Genomic DNA, 19,028 nt, shown 5'->3' with positions numbered 1-19,028 from the left:
GACAAAATCAGTCCATATTGCTCAATCCAGAGACGAGGCGGTTTTCACTCCGAACTCGCCGAAAGATTGAATCAGTGAAGGCCGATTGATTTCGGACTCTGATCAACTCTGGTCCGAGAATGACTCCAATACCATGACGGAGGGCAGATCCATCTACAATTGTACGTGGGAAGATGGATCTTCGATGTTGGACTGCCACTTCCGGATTTTTACAGCAGAGGTAATATTGAGTTCGGAATTACTGACCGAGACACTGACTCGACATAATATATCGTTATCGTATCGTCATCACTCTCCGAAGCCTACTTCTTCGACAGAAAGCAGAGGAATACCTGGTGGCTTCTCAAATCACGACAAAATCCCCAATCTCCGTGCCAAAACATTCACCATGTCGAGCAGCTTACCTCGTCCGCGTCGGTTCGTCACCGGTAACGACTCGACTGGGCTGTCACGGTTCACGATGACGACACCCGAGACGCCACCGCAGACGGACCTCCGTGGCATGCAGGTGTCGTTTTGCTTTGCCACGACCCAATTCCCCGTCTCGTTCGACCGAGACTGGGACCTCCGAGAGTATCAGCGCCTCGTCGACGACCCGCCGGGGATCGTCGTCCCCAACGGGACGGTCTTTCGCATGGTGGATTTCCCGCCCGGGTACACGTCGCCGATGCACCAGACGATCAGCATCAATTACAACGTGGTCGTCGAGGGCCAGCTGGAGGTGGTGCTGGACAGCGGCGAGTCACGCATCTTGAATAGGGGAGACTCGATCGTCCAGCGCGCCATTAACCACGCGTGGCGAAACACGAGCGACACGGCATGGGCGAGGTTGGCGGCATTTGCGGCCCCGGCAGCGGACGACTCGGGCCGGGATAGGGATGCGAAGCCTCGCGAGGCTGGACTATAGATTCTTCCGCCTGACACAGATCAGAGTCAACAGGTTCTCTTTACCCTTGTCAACCAGCCCATAGAAATTTCAAGAAAACAAGTCTAATTGTTTGATTAGAGCTGTTGCCTCGTAGCCTAACGGGGTTAGGCTCCTTAGTAATGGATCTCTTTTTAGTATGAACTGAGTGAGGAGAGCGCAAGGTATAGGTAATTATATTACTAAGAACGATTCGGTTTAGTAGATAATATGGTAACAGAGCACTTGGGGTTTGGCATGCACTTGCAACAACGCACAGAGGCCTGTCCAGCAGGTCGGGAATCGAGAACGCTTTTCTGGTTGGCGCTGACAGGACAACACCACCACCAACACCCGGCAGAGAGGCAGCGGCTAGGGCAACGAACGCCTAGCACGGCAGCGGCATTGAGGAGCTAGGACAGGACCGATAAAACACACAGGAAATAGGTAGATGGTACCAAAAAACCATGGGATTGATGATACTCTGTTCAAACTGTAAAGAATGGCACACTGCCAGCACTGTAAACTGTCCTGCTCTCCCAGTCCATTTTGGTTTGACATGTGACCAGCTAAATCTCCTTCCTGCTACCCCTCTACCAGCCCAGCATAGCCACTTTGTCTTGTTACAATATAAGTCAGCTACGAAGAGAATATAGCTATAGAGAGGAAAAGAGAGCGTAGCTTTATAGGCGTAAAAATCTCCTAATTCGGTAATAAGAAATAGTATAGTAAACTATTAGCCTACTCTAGACTAATATACTATTATATCGACTCTTGTCGTTTCTAAGTATTACGTGATCTTCCTTAGCCTCGCCTTCCGAGGCTATCTAGTTCGGTTGAGTATCCTTTCCTGCGTATTCCACGTCTCACCGTGGTCCAACGAAAGGCTGTGTCTAATATGTTTCTTCTACGCACCTTAAAAAAAAAAAGAGTATGTCCTTGGTTCTCGCTGCTGGAACAACAAGTCTGTCTCTTCGCACTCGGGGGGCAGCGGGCCGAAAGAAACCCACCTCAGATGTACATTCATACTGAAAATTCCGGGGTCTTCGAGTGGGGAACTTTGAGCGGAGTCCGAGCTCCGAACACACCCCCGACCGGGGCAGCATCCAGCTGTCTACAGGTCCCATGAACAAATCTCATCTCTTGCTGAAATGGAGTGGTACATGGGGTATATCTCAGCGTTTGTTTTTTTGGTTGTGAGCTCACTCTCTGGGAACAACTCGCTATTAGAAAGCTTCGATCCCTGGAGAGGTGTGTGCTTCAAAATATCTCGTTTTCAGCCATGAGTCCAACCACGTTGACCGTTTCACTTTCCTCGAAGATGGATTCCGGGGGCACGTACAAATATTTCGGCTTGGTTGGACTGTGCCTTGTGCTTGTGAGTTTTGTCGGCCTTAGCATCGCCTCAGAACAATACCACTAACGACAGGCGATGGCTCCAAGTTTCTGGCGTACCGTGTCGGCATCGTCGTGTACAATCTCTATGTCCATCCTCTCGCCCGCGTCCCCGGACCAAGGCTGTACGCGGCGTCCAACATCCCGTACGCGTGGGCGCTGATTGGCGGCAAGTGGACCTACACGCTCAAGGACCTCCACGACAAGTACGGACCGGTGGTGAGATTCGCCCCGGACGACGTGTCGTTCATCTCGGCGGGCGCATGGAAGGCCATCTACGGCCACCGCACAGGCGGCGAGCCCAACTTTGAAAAGGACCGACGCCTGTACCGCGGGTCCAAGACCGACACCAGGAGCATCCTCGTGGCCGGCGATGCGGACCACAGCCGCATGCGGCGGTCGCTCGCCCACGCCTTTTCCGAAAAGGCCCTGCGCGGCCAGGAGGACATTATGCAGGGGTACATCGGGCTGCTCGTCAAACGGATGAGAGAGATAGCATCGTCATCCTCCTCGCCCACCTCGCCGGCCGCCGCAGTCGTCGACCTGGCCAAGTGGTACAACTTTACCACCTTCGACCTCATCGGCGACCTGGCCTTTGGCGAGCCGTTCGGCTGCCTGCAGAGCGGCGGCTACCACCCGTGGGTGGCCATGATCTTTGGCGGCTTCAAGTTGTCCGCCTTCAACCAGGCCCGCAAACGGTTTCCCTGGCTGATGCCCCTGACGCAGCACTTCTTGCCGAAACGCCTGCTCACTCAACAAGGCCAACATTTCCAGATGAGTTTCGACAAAGCCAAGGGCCGGGCCGTGAGCGGCGTCAAGGACCGCGAGGACTTCATGTCGTACATCCTCCGACACAACGACGAACGCGGCCTGACCCCCGACGAAATCGGCGAGAATTCCAACATTTTGATCGTCGCGGGGAGTGAGACGACCGCATCGCTGCTCAGCGGCACCACCTACTACCTGCTTCGCAACCCAGACACCTACAAAAGACTCGTCGCCGAGATTCGCTCCTCGTTCGACAAAGAAAGCGACATCAATCTCGTCGCCGTCGGCAACCTCAAGTACCTGCTCGCCTGCCTCGACGAAGGACTTCGCCTCTATCCACCCGTGCCTTCTGCGCTCGGCCGCAACGTCGCGGCGGGCGGTAAAGAAATTGAAGGATTTTTCATTCCTGAAAACGTATGCCCCCCCCCCCCCCCCGCGGCGAACATCTCTCCTTGTTGCCACCAGCGCTGACCATAATTGATCAGACCACCGTCTCGGTTCCTCACTGGCCCGCCTACCACTCAGAGTACAACTTCCATCGCGCTGATGACTTCTGCCCTCAACGTTGGCTAGGCGATGCCGAATTTGCCAATGACAACAAAGACGTTCTCCAACCGTTTCAGTTTGGCCCTCGAAACTGTCTCGGCAAAAGGTGAGTTGCAGAGAGAAGCCACTCTCGAAGAAACCCCCCCCCCCCCCCAGAGCGGGAGGGGCCTTCCCCCCATAAAAGAGCTTTGTTATCAACGCTGCCCCCCCCCCCGAGCTGCAGGTGGATGGCGAAACTAACGAGGTGTGTAGCCTGGCGTACGCCGAAATGCGTCTCATCCTCGCCCGAATGCTGTGGAACTTTGACCTTGAGCTGCAACCTCAGAGTGTAGGCTGGGAGAAGCAGCTCATCTTCAACTTTTGGGAGAAAGGGCCCATGTATGTGAAGGTGATCCCGCGTCGACTGGACTGAATGAAGGCCGCCCACCAAGATGCAACAGCCTACTCATTCCTGCAATCGAGAGGGTAGAATGGTTTTCTCCTTCATAAAGCAACCTTCGGCATCGGATATTACGTACTAATGGTCTTGGGGGTCTGTCTGATGGATATCCGTTTCAGAGCATCCCGGAAGAACGGCCGCCCCCCTCTTGTGATCAACTTCTCGAGTTCGCCAAATAATACCCAGTCTCTCATGTAAATCTGGCAGCAATTCTAACTGGGAGACTCACAGAGGTGTTCAGTACCGAAATTCATTCGTTGACCTTTGTAGATCAAATTTTCTGCGCTGCTTGCAGAAGAGAACCCGAGTTTCCCCCCACAAGGTCTTCCCGTTCCGGTCTCCCTGGCTGCTATATCAGCATGGTGACCACGTCCTAAGAGGTCGAAGATTCATTCGTTTCCTTTTCAACGGGCACAAACGCGCCGAATGCAGCCGTCAGATCGCTCGTGATGTCGATCGACGAAAAGATATTCCAAGATTCCACATCAATATCCATAGCGTCAAATAGATTACCGTTGGTCTAGCATTGAATGTCAGCATCCAGATTGTACGCCATCAGTCAACAAAATGTGTGTACATACCAGATCGCGTGACGCTGAAGATGTGAGTTGACTGTCGATATCCTCCAAATCATTTCTCGATCGGTTGGAATGGAGTGTCGGGTTGGCCCCTGCTTGTGGCGTTCCAGGCGCCGTCTCCCTCTCTCTGCCTTGGGGTTGATTTGCCTTGATGAACTTGAGACATAATGCGGCCGACTCACGGGGAAAGTGAAACGAAATGTCCGAATTTGTCACATGTTCAATGTGGCCAAAGTGCCCGGTACACATGTCGAGCAACGCCAAATCTCCCAGGACGCTCGACAAGGATGGAAATTTGAGCAAGTAGACAAAGAGGTTGATGTGGGCATACATCGGATAGTAGAAGGTCAACCAGGCCGGGGCGGCAATGTCTGTCGTCACCGAGCGCAGGATCCGGATGATCTGCCTCGCGGAATTCGCAATGGTTTTTGACGAGCTCAGGACCTGATTGTGAAACACCGGGTCGGATTCTGTCCCGAACCGAGCTGCGATCCACGGATAGAAGAGAATGATATGAGTCGCCATTAGACTGCCGTGGATGGCGAAATGTAGATAGAGGCTTTGAGTCCACCGTGGGCGTGGCCGGCGAGAGTCCCCGGACTCGGAGGGATCCACGGAGAGGTCAGCCGGAAGTGAATGCAGAAGCTCTTGTAGCTTGTTGTGAATGTCGTGTACCGTGTCGAGGACTTGGGCAGGAGCTTGCTTGAACGCCTTGACTGACATGATTCGATGGGAGATCTGGGACGATATTTGCGCATGTCTGACGATTAGCGTAAACGCCTCGACGTCGTTGGTGCTTCCCGGAGGTGCCGATGTTGGGATGGTCGTACTGATATTGTTGTCATCAATTAAAGACGGACGCCCACTCCTAAATGCGATTTGTTTCTCGAGACAGTAGATGGCCCACCACAGCCACCGTCTGTTCAAGTCGTCCGAGGCCGACAAGCCCCAAGACTTGGGTGGCTCGCGATGCAGCCCCCTCGCTTGGGCCAATTGCACAGCGTTGGTGCACAGCGGGTATTCCAAGGCCGGGCTTCCCAGACCTTCCGAGTAGAATGCCTGGCAGTGGAAGTCTTCAGTAAACTTATCGATTGTCGTTTTCATCATCAAGCGGGCCGTACGTACCATAAGTGCAAGAGCTTGGACTGCAGTAAACCCCGAGTGGCCAAAAATAATCTCACTAAAGACGGATAAAGCATTCTGAAAGTACTGGGCGGCCTGAACTTCCGCCTGCACGAACGAGACGGTCGGATCGGCCGCAAGCACACATCTGCTGCCAGCCGCAAAAATGATATTGCGCAGCGCAAACCACGAAGGACCGTCATCTTGGGCGGCGGCAGTGGGATTTTCAAAATGGGCGTGAAGTCGAGCTTCGAAACTCGGACGATGAACGATGCCAAAGACGGCATCGTACGACTGCTCGAAGTACCCTAATATATATAATAAATACATGCCATCTCAGCCGAGGATAGGGGAGGAATTGGCCCCCCAAATGAGAGCTTTACTCACCTTCAACATACTTCCAGGCAAGCGCCAGAGCTGGATCGGGGTATTTGATCTGCAGTGGTCGATACCTCTTCATCTTCAGGCGTCGGCTCCAAGTTCTGGTCAGGCCGCTCGCGACTTCGGAAAATTCGTCCGACTTGGTACGTTCGCAGACCCACCTCACTCCCGGTCGAGAGCATACGGACACCCACGACCACGGGCCGTGGTGTTCCCAGTTGACCTTTTGGAGGGGAATGACTTCCTCCTCTCCGTCGGCAGTGCCTCCGAGCCCATCGACTTCCTTTTCCATCTGCATCAGCGGTGTGATGGTGCTGGGGCTGCGGAAATGGACCTCTTGAGGCTGAGAGGGAGAGAGACGGCTTCCGGAGTCAGGGAGCGGCAGCTGGCGTGGGTATTCTTCGAGCGAGGCTTCGGGATTGCCTGGATCTTGACCAGCGTGATGCCCGGAGGATAGACCAGGGCCGGCCAGGCGCTCCGCCGATTCACGGTCGTGATTGTCGGGAGTTTCAGAGGAGATTTGAGAGGGTGTAAGCAAGGGATTCGAATCGTGGATTTGACCTGGAGGTGCGACTCCAAGCTCATCGGCGGTGTTGGAGGCGGGACGAGGTTTCCAGAGGTCCTGGCTGGTGGTGCGCTGCACACTGGAACTGCTTCTTGGTCGCTTCCCTCGTCGTGATGTGGGATACCAGCATTCTTCCTGATGTCGTTGACAACTCTTGCAGGGAATCCCTCCACCGCCTACATCGTGTTAGGTTGCCCTTTCCCAACTGACGGATTCAAGCGTCGCACATTTTATCTTTTTGTCCCGGCAATGGGCGCAGGCCTTTGTTGGCCGAGGAGTTTCTGCCAAGCGCTGCATTTTTGCATGATATTGACAAAACACCGAGATTTCAGTGACATTTGCCCGTCAACAGAAAGATGCTGGCTGGGGGAGTTGCAAGCGAAAGCACATCGTCCCAATCATTCGCATGGAGGTCATGTGACGGGAGAGTAAGTCAAAATCCGGGGAACGCGGAGCCTTTAAGGGTCTCTCCAGCGTGCCGGGGCGGTCACAAGGCGGTCTACCCAGTACCCAGTAGGGGCTTACGACCCCTGGCTGGGGGCATGGCTTCTCATTGTCACTGTCGTTGGCGGTTGGGGTAGTGGGGAAAAGGGGGCTTGAAGCGCAGAGGCCTGCACCCAGGTCCAGTTTGCCGGGGGGTGGCCGGGGATCTTTGAAGTTCACCGAATCCCGAGATCGACCGTTTGGCCAAGTTCCCCGAGGCCAAGACCCCGAGCTTTACTTCCGACTTCCATCATGCAACGAAGCCACCTCGTTACTTCTTTCAAATGTGAGACGGCCATCCGAGTTGCTCAAGGCAGGTGTCATCGGTGGTCCCAGTAGGATTTAGGTGGAGATACAGAGAGGGTCAGACAGTTGGTCACCCGTAACGAGGAGTAATATATTGATCAGCTAAGTATGACAATCTAATTGTTTCTCACACGGAGGAGAGTGTTACATCGTAGCTATGTCTCCATGCCAGACCCAGACGACATCTATGCTCTAGTGTGAAGGGCCCCGAGTGACTCTTCCTACTGCTTGGCAGCTTCCAAGGCGATTCTCTTGTCCTGATCTCGCCCGTCAGCTAGAGAAAAATCTGAGAAGATGATCACACTACTCACCGCCCATATCTTGTAATTCTTGCATTTCAGCGAGCTTGAAGTCGCATCCTCGAAGATGGCTTGCGCGGCGAATTCCATTTCGAAGGACTTCCCATTCTTGAGCATGCTTTCCAGTTTCCCCAGGATGAGGATGTCCCGGGAAGTGCTGTCCAGACTGTACACCTTGTGCAGCACGTGCTTCCGAGTTTCGACAGAATCCCACGCCCCAAGGCGTGACTTGCGAATCTCTATCACCCAATTGTGAGTATGGCGTGCTCAGTGACAGATTTGGGAGGAGGCAGACCTTCTCGGCCGTTCAATGGAGCCCCCATGCCCTCCTGATGAGCATCTTCAGAAAAGCAGTCCGCAAATTGTTGCGCGGCTTGTTCTCCTCTGGTGTCGGCCGCAGAAAAGAAGTTGACCACCCAGGCTCTGACTGGGTCAAGCACATTGTCACCCCAGATTGTCGCACCGTCTGCCATGCTTTGTCGAATCGATGATAAAACTTCGGGGCCTGGACTATACGAACAGAGAATGGGGACAAAAAAGGAATATACAGTTCTCCTTTCTTGAAACACAGAGAGAAAGGTCACCCGGCCTGAGAGTCCATTCAAGACCTCCGCACTACAGCGCTGAGACCGAGGAATGGAATACACCCGTCAAGTAACAACAGTCTTGTCGGCTTCAGTGCCAAAAGGGATATACCGAACTCCGAGTATGCCGCTGGTCACGGGCCGCCCAGCCACAGGACCTCGGAGGTCGGACAGCTTCGAGAGTATATATCTAGACGTCGTTTAGTTCATCTACTCGAGGCCATAAAGCATATTCACCGCTTTGTTCGAACGTCTCGGTGCTCAATCCCTAGTTTGTTCTCGAAAAGACATCATCAACGCCTTGTAATCTTCTAAGAAGCCAAAAAAGAAACCTCACGCCGCCACCGAAACACAGCCAGTCGCCAAAACCCCATGGGGACCAATTTTGACTCAGATGCGCGATCTGCCGAGATTTTGAACAAGGCCACGTCGACCGGCGAGGAAGGTTTGTCTCCGGAAAAGGTCAAGGAGATGAAAAAGAGGCGAGAGATTGGTGAGAGGCACGAGCTACCCGAGGGCTTCTAAATGTATATTGTCTCAGCCTTCGGTAAAAATGTAGGAATTGATTTGAATGATACGAGAATCGGTCTGATTGATTGCCCCAGTCATTCCAGGGCCTTCCAAAAAAAAAAAAAGAATTATTGTTGTTCTTGTTGACGACGAAAGCGTCTTCCCTGGCCTACCTAGAGACATACCGTGTATTGAGAGGGCCAGGCACATAAGGTTTATATAGTATATGTTGTAACAAGTACAGTGTACAAGGAAAGCTAACCCTAGTTCAGTTTGGACTAGAATGCTGTAGTGGAGTTCTGAATTAAAGGAATGACTTGACTTTCTACCTATAACAATTGACCAGATGACCCTGCTGAAGAGCCCAAGAGTCAAGAGAGATGGCCATATGTGGAGGGAGGGTAGGAGGGTAGGGAAGGGGCGTCCTAAAGAGGAAGCTTGGCCTTTGTTAACGAGTATGTAGAGCCAGAACATATGTTCTTCTTAAATGGGCAGAAAATCATCTCTCTTACTCTCACAAGTGTAGCCACCCTTCCCTACCGCTCTAGCCAAGTGCAACCAAGGCTAGTGAGGCACAGGCCAGTCAATTACTGGATTCACGCCAGCCAAGGGGGAGTATCTATAAGGTACAGAGGGACATCAACCATGATTCCTCCAAAAGGGGGGAATCGCGTGTGGTTTTCCCGACCCTGCCAGCAAAAAGCATTAGGAAAACTACTCGGAGCTCGCACGCGGCTCACCTCGACCACGCCGCTTTAATAAGCACCTCACTCTCATCTCATGCTCCTCTCACCCTTCTCTCACTCTCCTCTTACTCTCCTCTCATCTCGCACTCTCCCTTGACTTACTCTCGGCGCGACGGTGCCGTCCCTCCTGAGTTACGTCGTCTGTGCCTGCGTCTCCTTGGTACATAAGGATCTAAAATTGGCGTCGGTCGTCATGGACCACTTCTGGGACTCTGGTCCCAGAATTTCCACTCGCCTCGATGGCCGTCGGCCCATCTGGTCAAATCCGTCTCGAGGCGCCTCTCTCGCCCCTCTACAGTACAAAACGGAGCCGGGTCCGGATTCTAGCGCGTGGGCTGCGAAGTTCTCTCTGAAACTGTGCCTGCGCGGCCGCCCTCTCCAGCCGCTGCCTCGCTATCGACCGATGTCCCTCTACACCTGTGAACCGTTCGATCCTCCCATCCGTGGCCGTCATGGGCGGACGGACCGTCACCACAGACGATCTGTGGGCCCGAGCAAAGGTAAACGGATACCAGGAAGGGGCTCATACAGAAGTTGACCAGATCCGCGGCGGTGGGAAGTACGTCTCCAAGACAAAGAAAGATCACGATCGAAGACTCCAACGCTACGTCCAGTAAGATAGACCACACATGTCTCTTCTGAGAAATGGGAGGTTTGGCTCTGACATCCGCATTCCAGATGGCGCCTAGGAACGACAAGTGTCTTAAGATCACAGGCTGGAAGGGCTCCCTCCGGACGAGGATGTAACCCACCACCATTTTCTCGGTCCAGGTAGCCCGGTGCCCGACTTGGTGACTGTGAAAGACTTTCTCCGATTCTATATCGCAACGAGCCACCCTCGACTCGACAAGAAGGTGCCGACCGCCGATGCCATCTGCACCGTGGGCGAATGGCTCTTCGCCGGCTTCACTCGCGTCACCGGCACGGAGACTGCCGCGGCAGACAGGAGTGAGATATATTATGTCTGATGAGGACACCTGCGCGGCTCGTTCCGAGTTCCCCACAGGTGACCTGAGGCTAACATGCTCAGTGGGTGCGACGAACCTTGACCATGGAAGGCGTCGTCGTCCACAAGCACTGGTGTGAACCCTCCATCGGACCGAATACCTAGGCTGCCAAGACCTAAGCGCAGCGAGAAATGGGTTTTCCGTGACATGTCGTGCTCTCACGTGCTTATTATTGTGCTTTAACCACTCGAGCACCAAGAATACATCTCCGGAAGGGCCAAACACTGATGGACGGATCGACGACCTAGGAGTGAATCTACTTATATGAATGGGCTTCTCGAGATCACCTCTTGAAAGGTCGCAATAACGGGCCTGGGTTGCCAAGCCTTCTTAAGGCAGCTACTCGGAACCCGTGCGCGGGGAGGTCATGTGTCGCCGTCGTCTAGAGGTATACGATCACGTGAGTGTATCCTCAGATTTGATGGATCATTGGGTGAAGAGGTTGTGTGGACTAGATTACAGAGGAAGGCAAGAATGGGCCGCCGCGCCTATGCATGCCAGCAGTTGAAGAGCCAACCCATCGTAGTCCATGGCCTGTCAGCCCCGTTATGGCTCGAAAGGGCTGTCTGATCGTAACCGTAACTTCCTTTGGGTTTGCCAGACGTGGTTTCTGAATGCTCATCCCTGGTGCATTCCATGGTCTCGGATTGATTGGTAACGAGAGGCTGGCGAGGGTTGGAACCGTTGACATGTACAATGTAACAAGTAAATATTTGCCAAGAAGGTTTAGGCAAATATTGTGACCCTCAGCCAATCGGTCGTAGTATCATATGTTGTCTAGCCACGGCCCGAATGCTGCTACGTCTCACTGTAGGGGAAGAGTTGCCAGATCTATTCGTCCAGAGCCTGCGATCAGGGAGACGGGCGCGCTGTGCATCCACATCTGCGACATACAACCTAGATTTTAATCTTCAGCTTCCTTCAAAATCGCCAGTCATGCTCTGAATCTGAGCCCTCCCCAGATCCGTGAACTTTTGGACACCGTCCTCATTCTTGCCTATGCTAGGCCATACCTCAGAGATTCATATTTCAAGATGTTGTCACAGCACTCAAATCGACGGGATAACAATGGAATTCCCATCCTCAAAAATTGCATCAAACTCAAGCTCACTGCGCGTCCTTATTCCCTTGAGCAGCGCGAGCAGATGAAGAGTTGGAACCGAAACAGCAAACGGCTCTTGATCTGACCACGACAATACATGACCTCCTAGCGCAGATTGGATTCTAGGAGAGGTGGTTTTTACCTCATCTACGTCCTTTAGGAGATCCACGCCGTTCGACGCTCGCAGAGAAGATCATTGATTAGGTCTCGGACACAACTGTGCTTGATGAAGTGGCGATATTGTCGGATACACTCAAATCAGTCCAACAACGTAGACGAGAGAAGAGATGATTGAGATCGTCTCGGCCACTATGGAATACACCATGAGAAGGGTTGATGACGGATTCTCCACAACGACGACAGTTTTTGACAAACCTTTGTCACTTATCCGATTGTGGACGGAGCGATCTCACAGTCCCTACAGCGACGAGCTCGAATTTCGTTGCTCTGATTAAACGTCATGTAAGCGTTATACCAGCCTCAAAGACTTACTTTATGGAGATTGGGTATTTATATAGTATCTATAGTTTTGTCCTCTACATCCCGCAGACAGTAGGTTTAAACCGAGGGAAAGTTATTTACGATGAGACCACAGACCCGTGGCAGGGGGAGACTGCCCCGTAGAGACTATCTATGTTTTCTTTGGGGGAGGCTGGCTTCGTCTCAGTGTCGACTCGGTCCATCTTGAACTAGGTACGTATCAAATGAATCTTTTCAAGACGAAGTCGCTCTGATGCCGTGGTCGATGTGTCTTCTAGCCTGAAAACATTCGCGGAATCATCACAGCTTGTGGCAGGGTCGGGCATGGAATCTGCCGAGTAGATTCCACTCATAAAGCTAACCTGGCCATACTGTCACCATTCCATTTCTGACATTGACAACAAAGTGCCGAGGGTCCCAGACGATGTACAAAGATGCTGTGGATCCCATCGATTCGAGAATGTTATCCAAAAAAAAAAAAAAAAAAAAAGTCGTCGCTAGTAGCTTGTGATCGAGGTTTCCCTAACTTCCGGGCAAAACACTCTCGGGTGTCATCTAGACTGATTACAAAGTATGAGGAATAGACATCTCCATCGAGGAATATGATGAAAAAAAGGTTCATCTGCCACCACACGAAGGTCTTCAAGATATTCAGCCGTGGAAACATTGCGCATCACTATTTCAGTTTCCAAAGGGCATTAGCCATTATTTCCCAGATGAGATTGTTGATATTCGGGCATTTGCCTCCCAGTGTTCATGGTCACCAGCACGGCCTGAGCGTCAATTCGCCCACCAATTGCTTGCGGAACACTCACGACGGAGTGTTGCGCTACATTGGTCGACCTACGACTTATGGGCATACGAACGCCTGACATTGTGGTTGAATCACAAGTCTATAATCTGGTTGCCCTGGCTCCTCGAGCGACTACGACTCGAGATTTTTTTTTTGACCAAAATTACAGGTTTTTGGGTGGTTTTTTTTTTTTTTAAAGTCGACCAAACGCTGGGCAGGAGGGCAAGGACCACTTCCTTTGACTTGTCTGCTTCTTCTACAAGTAGAGAGGGGGAGCTGATTCGAGGCAGTTGACGGATCGTGATTCGGAGTCTTCCCGTTAGATCTCTTCAAAAAGGATCTTGGCAGTATACCACATCGCTGACAGAAGGTGTGGTCAAAGCTGGTATATCTCATTCCCATGGGCGCTCCCTAGTCCGCGTCATTTCCGGGCGACAAGGGATCTGAGGAACCAACGAAGTTTACTGCTCGAGTCTTATCAGCTTTGCACCTAGGCTCGACGTGATGTCGTCCGCATCCTGACTTCGCTAGAAGCATGAAGTGGAATACTCCCTTTTCCAAGGCAAGCAAGCCCAGCCTTGTCACATTTAAGCGCCAGCGAGCTTTACTCTGCGGTACAAGTCACAAAAGAGCATCCGATTAGGAAGTCAAATTATTCCTTTCAGCAAGTTGTCGTACTGACGCCAGTAAATCCGCAGAGGTGTGTTGACCTGCTGCATGGCCAGTAACTTGACAGCGGCGGTTGCGGAGATGGAAAGGTTGAAAGGGATGTTGCTCACTAGGTAGACAACAATTTCCTAGTGATGTCGTGTCCACATGGAAAGACAACATCCAGTCTTGTTAAGGGCGGCTGGCCGACCTCCATGCCGCCCATCTGTAACTGTGAGCAAGATGAAGAAAGCCCAACGCAATGCTTGGGACGAATACCAGAACATCCGGATCTCAGGGGCTTGGGCGGCAAGAAAATCCTTGCTCGAGAAGCATGTGATCCTAGTCAAAAGTACAACGCGAAAAGCATATAGGAATGACGGAGTGAGGAAAGATAGAAGGATTTCGTTCGGCATCCATGACAAATATTGAGAGTATGCGAGAAGTCTAGGCCATCCAAGAGCCGAGAGCCAAAATGGGGATCCTCTGAACAGGCAATGGAGATGCGGAACCCTCGAGCCTTTGGGGATTCAACCGCGCCATGGTGTTGTGACCGGCACAGACGTTCCGGGTCCCACGTTGGAAGGAGCAAGGAACTGTTCGATCCTTGTACCGGCTGGAGCCTTAAGGTTCGCTGAGGCAAAGTCATTGGAGCAATGTGGTGTACTTTCGCAACGTGGTTCGGAAAGAATGCCAATCAAATGTCTCGATGGGACCTGAAAGAGTCTTCACACTTATCCTTATGTTGGCTCCTGCAAGTCATACGTTCAGCCCTCCACACCCTAAAGCGCTTCGGTTCATGCAAGTGTTTCTCGAGCAGGTTGGCAGACTTGCGTCGCGATTGGCTGCCCCCCCAATGCCGCTTCCTTCCGGACCAGGGTAACGAATTCATGATGCTGAGTGGGTATTTGTGGCAAGTATCGGGGCAAAGCCAATCCTCCATCCTATCTTAGTGAAGGAATATGACATCTTCCTTCAGCCACACCACGCGAAGCAAGATTGTCATCTGTTCCGTTCCTTGAATTTCATCACCGATCTGGAGCGGCTTCTTCGCGAAACTGAAATCCTTCTTCAGCAAGTTGACAGGCTGATTGGAGGACGCACATGGCTATCTGAGACAGCTGCAACCTGCTTCAATGCGGAATGATGAGATTGAAGCCATTGGACTTGGACAGAAATGCGCGCGCTCGAGAAGCAAGGAGTCGAGGGGGGATGGGATTGAAGAAATTGACCTGTCCAGTCAGTGAGTGGACATGCCATAGCGCCCGATCGAGGTCAATGACATGATCATCCTTGTGAGCTGCCGCGCGCTCAAGGCTACAAAAGCTGACCAGTCGGCCTTGTTGTGTGCTTTAAAGCTGGAACGAATCATATAAACGACCGAGAGCGTAAAGCGCCCAGCGAGGCAGCAACAACATCAAGCAACTGGGACGGCCAGGTGGTCAGCGGCTTGAGCGGACAATAGATAAACTCGACGCCTGGTACCAGAGCTTTGGGGAGGCCATTGAACACATCTCTTTCCATCTCTGTTCGCTCGGTTGTTGGCATTCTACTCCCCAGCCTCCAGGCGGCGTTTCCGGGCTGCTCAGCGAGCATCCGGCAGAAACAGCCCCAAAAGACATCTTGTTCACCGGACTGTGAGCTTCGTCCTATCAAGGCACAGCCCTACGAGCTGACCGCAACGCCGACCAGCAAAGTCACGGGCAGGAACGAGCACAGCAAGGCAGCCAGATCCAATATTCAGCTGGGCGACTGCAGTCGTTATTTGCGAGTCACAGCTACAGGGAGCCGGGACGAATCAGCGTAGGGAGAGCCCCCAGAGAGCCAACGAGCCAGACAGAAACGGACGAGCTGGAAGAGCTGGCTCGCTTCGAGGCCAATCAAGCACCAACCAACGCTACCAAGGCACCAAGGCTCCGCCTCGCTGTCTTCTCTTCGCCAGTTCTTTGCCCGTTCTTGCCTGTCTTGCCTGGCGTCTCCACCGGCCCCCCGTCTCCAGTCTCCACTTTTTGCCGCCCGGCGGCAACAGGGCAAACACGACCAACAAGGGCCTTTTCCTTGCTGTTTTAACGCCCGTCCATATCGAACTTCCCACCCGCCGCCCGCTGCCCGCTGTCCACTCGTTCAGTGACGGCCTTCCCATCTCTTTCCTCTCCCTCTCTCTAACTCGGTATTACATCTACCTGTCGGTCTCTATCCAACCATTCATCATTTGCGGCGGCCCACCTGGAGTCGGCTCGACCGTAAACTGTCATCGGGCGCCTCAGGTCAGCCACTCTCATTGCAAGCAATCAACCCTCTTCCCCCCGCCGCGCCAGTCCCTCTCACGGATACCTTTTTGTTACGCGCCAACGAAAGACCTCCAGCCGTAGCTCCCTTGCTGCCATCCAGCCGACGACAGGAACTACTGCACCTGGCACACGCTCCGGTGACAGAGCTGGTCTCATCCTGGTCAAGATTTGTGTACCAGTGCAGGAAGGAGTTGGCGCTGCTGTGCAAGCTGCTGTCTCCCAGAAATAGATTGCACTTTCCTCCCCGTTGCCTGCACTGCCCTGCCTGTTCCATCCACCTCTCTCTCTCTCCCCCTCCCTTCCCTTCTTCACGGCACGACCCTCTCCTCCCTTCGCTGGTGTCCGTCAGGCTCTCGACCGTCAGTTGCCCTCGTTGTATATCGCCATCAGCCAGCAAGGCCTTCCCGGACCGACTCTCTCGTTGTCGACGTCAAGATGCCCTCGGTGGCCAGACCAGTTCTCCCTCCTCTCCAGACCCCCAAGACCGCCTCTTTCCCCTCCGAAATTGTCGAAACCCCGATTTCGTGCGTCTCTGCTGTGATCAAGCAAGAAAATGCGAATCTCAAGACGCCAATTACACCTCCGGTCGCCTACACCGAGTTCCTCAAGGCTTTGACTCCGGTCCTGGCCAGTCCGCCAGTAAGCAGCACACTTCAGAGGTCAATGTCGGATGAGTCGACATGCACAAGACACTCCATGATATCGGTGGCGTCTACGTCTTCCAGTCTATCTTCCGGCCGAAGCGAAAGCCGCAAGTCTCCATGCAGTTCCGTTCCACCCACTCCATACGCTCGCAAAACTCCCACTCCGCTGAAGCGCTTGCGGATACCACATTCTCCGGCGTTTTCTCCATCCACATCCGGACCTTCTCCGCGGACTGCCATGAGCGGCATGAGCAATGGCGGCATCTATTCTCCATTCTCGCCCGCGGACTGGAACTGTGAGAGCGCAACTCGACGGTATTTTGACGCGCCGAGGAGCGCATGTTCCAAGACCGTCAATGTTCGATCTGTGGTGTCGAGGACAGTGACATACAAACGGTCGCCGCCTCTCGACCCTGCGCCGAAGGGCAAGAAACGCAAAATCGACATTACAGACATGCCCCCACCTCCCACCTCCAAAGACATTATTGGCATCAAGACAGTTGATTTCCCTTCAACGCTGATCGAGCCACAGCCATCTCTCACCACTTCGCCTTCTGCATTGGCCAGCGCTCTCCCACCGGCAGTCTCGACCTCCCCGCCTGCCTTCGGATGAAATGACCACCCACATGGCCTTGATATGGTGGCGCTTTAATGGGATTGCCGGAGAGACTTCACAGATGATTATTGCATCTTGGTGAGTCACTCCGAAAATGGAATATCATGGGGTTTACGACATACATTGCTACTAGTTCTATTATACGTGATACCACACTACATGTTTCTGCGACGGTGCTTGGCGTTAAGAAACACCAAACCAACGAACCGAACTGAAGGAGTTGAACTGAAACGTGGAAGTAGGCCTTTTTTTTTTGGCACTTCAGGCATTGCGTGAATGGGATATGGCGGGCTATTTTGGGTTTACTTTACGAAAATCTTCGATTCCGGGACGTTGGCTATGGGGCGGATACTCTGAAAAGCACTTGAAAGGGTTTTGGTGATACACCCGCTTTCTCTCTCCGCAGCCGGATCCTGCGGTCAGAGCCGGGCAAAAGGGCTTACTGATGCGCCAGATTCTGAGCGGCATCGGAACATGCCATGTCCTCTCCCGCACACTGGGGAAGCAAGACACAAATCAGCCAATGAATGAAAGTATCTTGAAAAAGTTTACAATACGGAGTCGAGTTGTTGTCAACCCGTGCGCGTCCTGCACCACCGACCCTCGCAGGCCAAGGACGCAGAATAGGCTCGAGAGAAAAACGTGGCATCAGGATCTTCAGCCGCCAGTCATCACCAGGTTCTCGCAATATGAGTGGGCCACGACTGCCTACTCGATCACCGATCCACTTGGGCGGTATGGCCATGGAAGACATTCGATTCGCTGAGCCTGCACACGGGATTACGTAGGATAGGCTCAAGGAGCTGGAGAAAGCTGTCAAGCTGTGTATGAATATACTATGTATAACATCCATGAAATGCCCACGGTCAGCCAGAAGGACCGGTTCCCTATCGCCATTGGCAGGATAGCCGCGTGCCTCAATGGGTGGTCCAGCCCGTTGGGGCGGTGATGGAGGGGGTTCAACTGGCAAAAAAAGGGCTTTGGGTGCTCCGTACTTTTGTTGGAAAGAAGTTGCCACGATCAATCCAGAGGCAACGGCGTATTTGACCGAGAAGAGAACCACCCATTCGTGCTGTCCAGATTGAAGGTCTGGAGGTGCAAGGATGCTCAGGGGGGAATCAAGAGAAGTTTTCCCGTAAGTATGCTCCTGCGACCTTTGGGTTTTGGTCCAATGCAGGGGGCTGTTGATGGGGGAGTACCTCGCCCGCAGATATCACAGCAAAAGGTACATTAGTCGAAGCAATGGGGGGTCACCGGGAGAATCGCCAGTCGAATCTTCGAGACTCCTGAATCTGATTTTTGAATTTCGGGGGCCCCAGGAGCCCTCCGCTGCCAGCCAACAACGAGAAAAAGGAGGGAGGGGTGGTAAAAGCAGCGGGAGCTGACATCACTCCCCTTTTAGTACGACGCTGTCGCCTGCTCGCCTGATTCCCAAATTGCCAACGCACTGTCCGTCTGGGATCAACAAAACCAATTTTCAACCAGGTCTTGGGCCCCAAACCGCCAAGCACCTTCTAGCGTGCTTCGAAGCTGGCGTCGATTGGATGGTGAGACACGGGAGGAGTCCGGACGCCCCGCTGTACCGCAACGCTGGAACTGCGCTAGTCATAGGAGATTTGCTGATTGGGCCACAGAGGCGTACCGCCCCGCCCATGTTTCTTGTGGGTCCGGCGCTTGCTCGGGCACGCACAGCCAGTCGTTTTAGGTGGAGATCAGGCCCTGTTTGAGACCGGTCTGTGTTGCATGGCCGTGATTGGTGGAGCCGTGAGAGGGCATCTGTCGTTATTTTTAGGTCCTGTGGATTCCATGCAAGATGCAGGT

General features: G+C 53.1%; 5 protein-coding genes across 5 annotated transcripts; 3 read left to right on the top strand and 2 right to left on the bottom strand.

Annotated features, from left to right (window-relative positions):
* Positions 1-388: 388 nt before the first annotated feature.
* A1O5_12298 (uncharacterized protein) lies at positions 389-907 on the top strand (the record flags this gene model as incomplete). The annotated part of the gene is made up of 1 exon (XM_007752867.1): positions 389-907. The coding sequence occupies one exon, from the start codon at positions 389-391 to the stop codon at positions 905-907; it is 519 nt and encodes a 172-aa protein (XP_007751057.1).
* A 1,318-nt stretch (positions 908-2,225) lies between these two features.
* Positions 2,226-4,025, top strand: A1O5_12297 (uncharacterized protein; the record flags this gene model as incomplete). The annotated part of the gene is made up of 4 exons (XM_007752866.1): positions 2,226-2,282; positions 2,348-3,481; positions 3,553-3,719; positions 3,866-4,025. The coding sequence occupies 4 exons, from the start codon at positions 2,226-2,228 to the stop codon at positions 4,023-4,025; spliced, it is 1,518 nt and encodes a 505-aa protein (XP_007751056.1).
* Positions 4,026-4,425: 400 nt separating this feature from the next.
* Positions 4,426-6,431, bottom strand: A1O5_12296 (uncharacterized protein; the record flags this gene model as incomplete). Its single annotated transcript, XM_007752865.1, has 4 exons — positions 4,426-4,572; positions 4,634-5,689; positions 5,756-6,060; positions 6,140-6,431. 4 exons carry the CDS (start codon positions 6,429-6,431, stop codon positions 4,426-4,428), a joined length of 1,800 nt encoding a protein of 599 aa, XP_007751055.1.
* Positions 6,432-7,708: 1,277 nt separating this feature from the next.
* Positions 7,709-8,259, bottom strand: A1O5_12295 (uncharacterized protein; the record flags this gene model as incomplete). Its single annotated transcript, XM_007752864.1, has 3 exons — positions 7,709-7,744; positions 7,799-8,025; positions 8,082-8,259. The coding sequence occupies 3 exons, from the start codon at positions 8,257-8,259 to the stop codon at positions 7,709-7,711; spliced, it is 441 nt and encodes a 146-aa protein (XP_007751054.1).
* Positions 8,260-16,382: 8,123 nt separating this feature from the next.
* A1O5_12294 (uncharacterized protein) lies at positions 16,383-17,204 on the top strand (the record flags this gene model as incomplete). Its single annotated transcript, XM_007752863.1, has 1 exon — positions 16,383-17,204. The coding sequence occupies one exon, from the start codon at positions 16,383-16,385 to the stop codon at positions 17,202-17,204; it is 822 nt and encodes a 273-aa protein (XP_007751053.1).
* Positions 17,205-19,028: the final 1,824 nt, after the last annotated feature.

Source organism: Cladophialophora psammophila (genome assembly GCF_000585535.1).
Source record: "Cladophialophora psammophila CBS 110553 chromosome Unknown aczJe-supercont1.32, whole genome shotgun sequence".
In the NCBI taxonomy this organism is placed as follows: Eukaryota; Fungi; Ascomycota; class Eurotiomycetes; order Chaetothyriales; family Herpotrichiellaceae; genus Cladophialophora; species Cladophialophora psammophila.
This window is presented reverse-complemented; position numbering and strand designations above follow the sequence as displayed.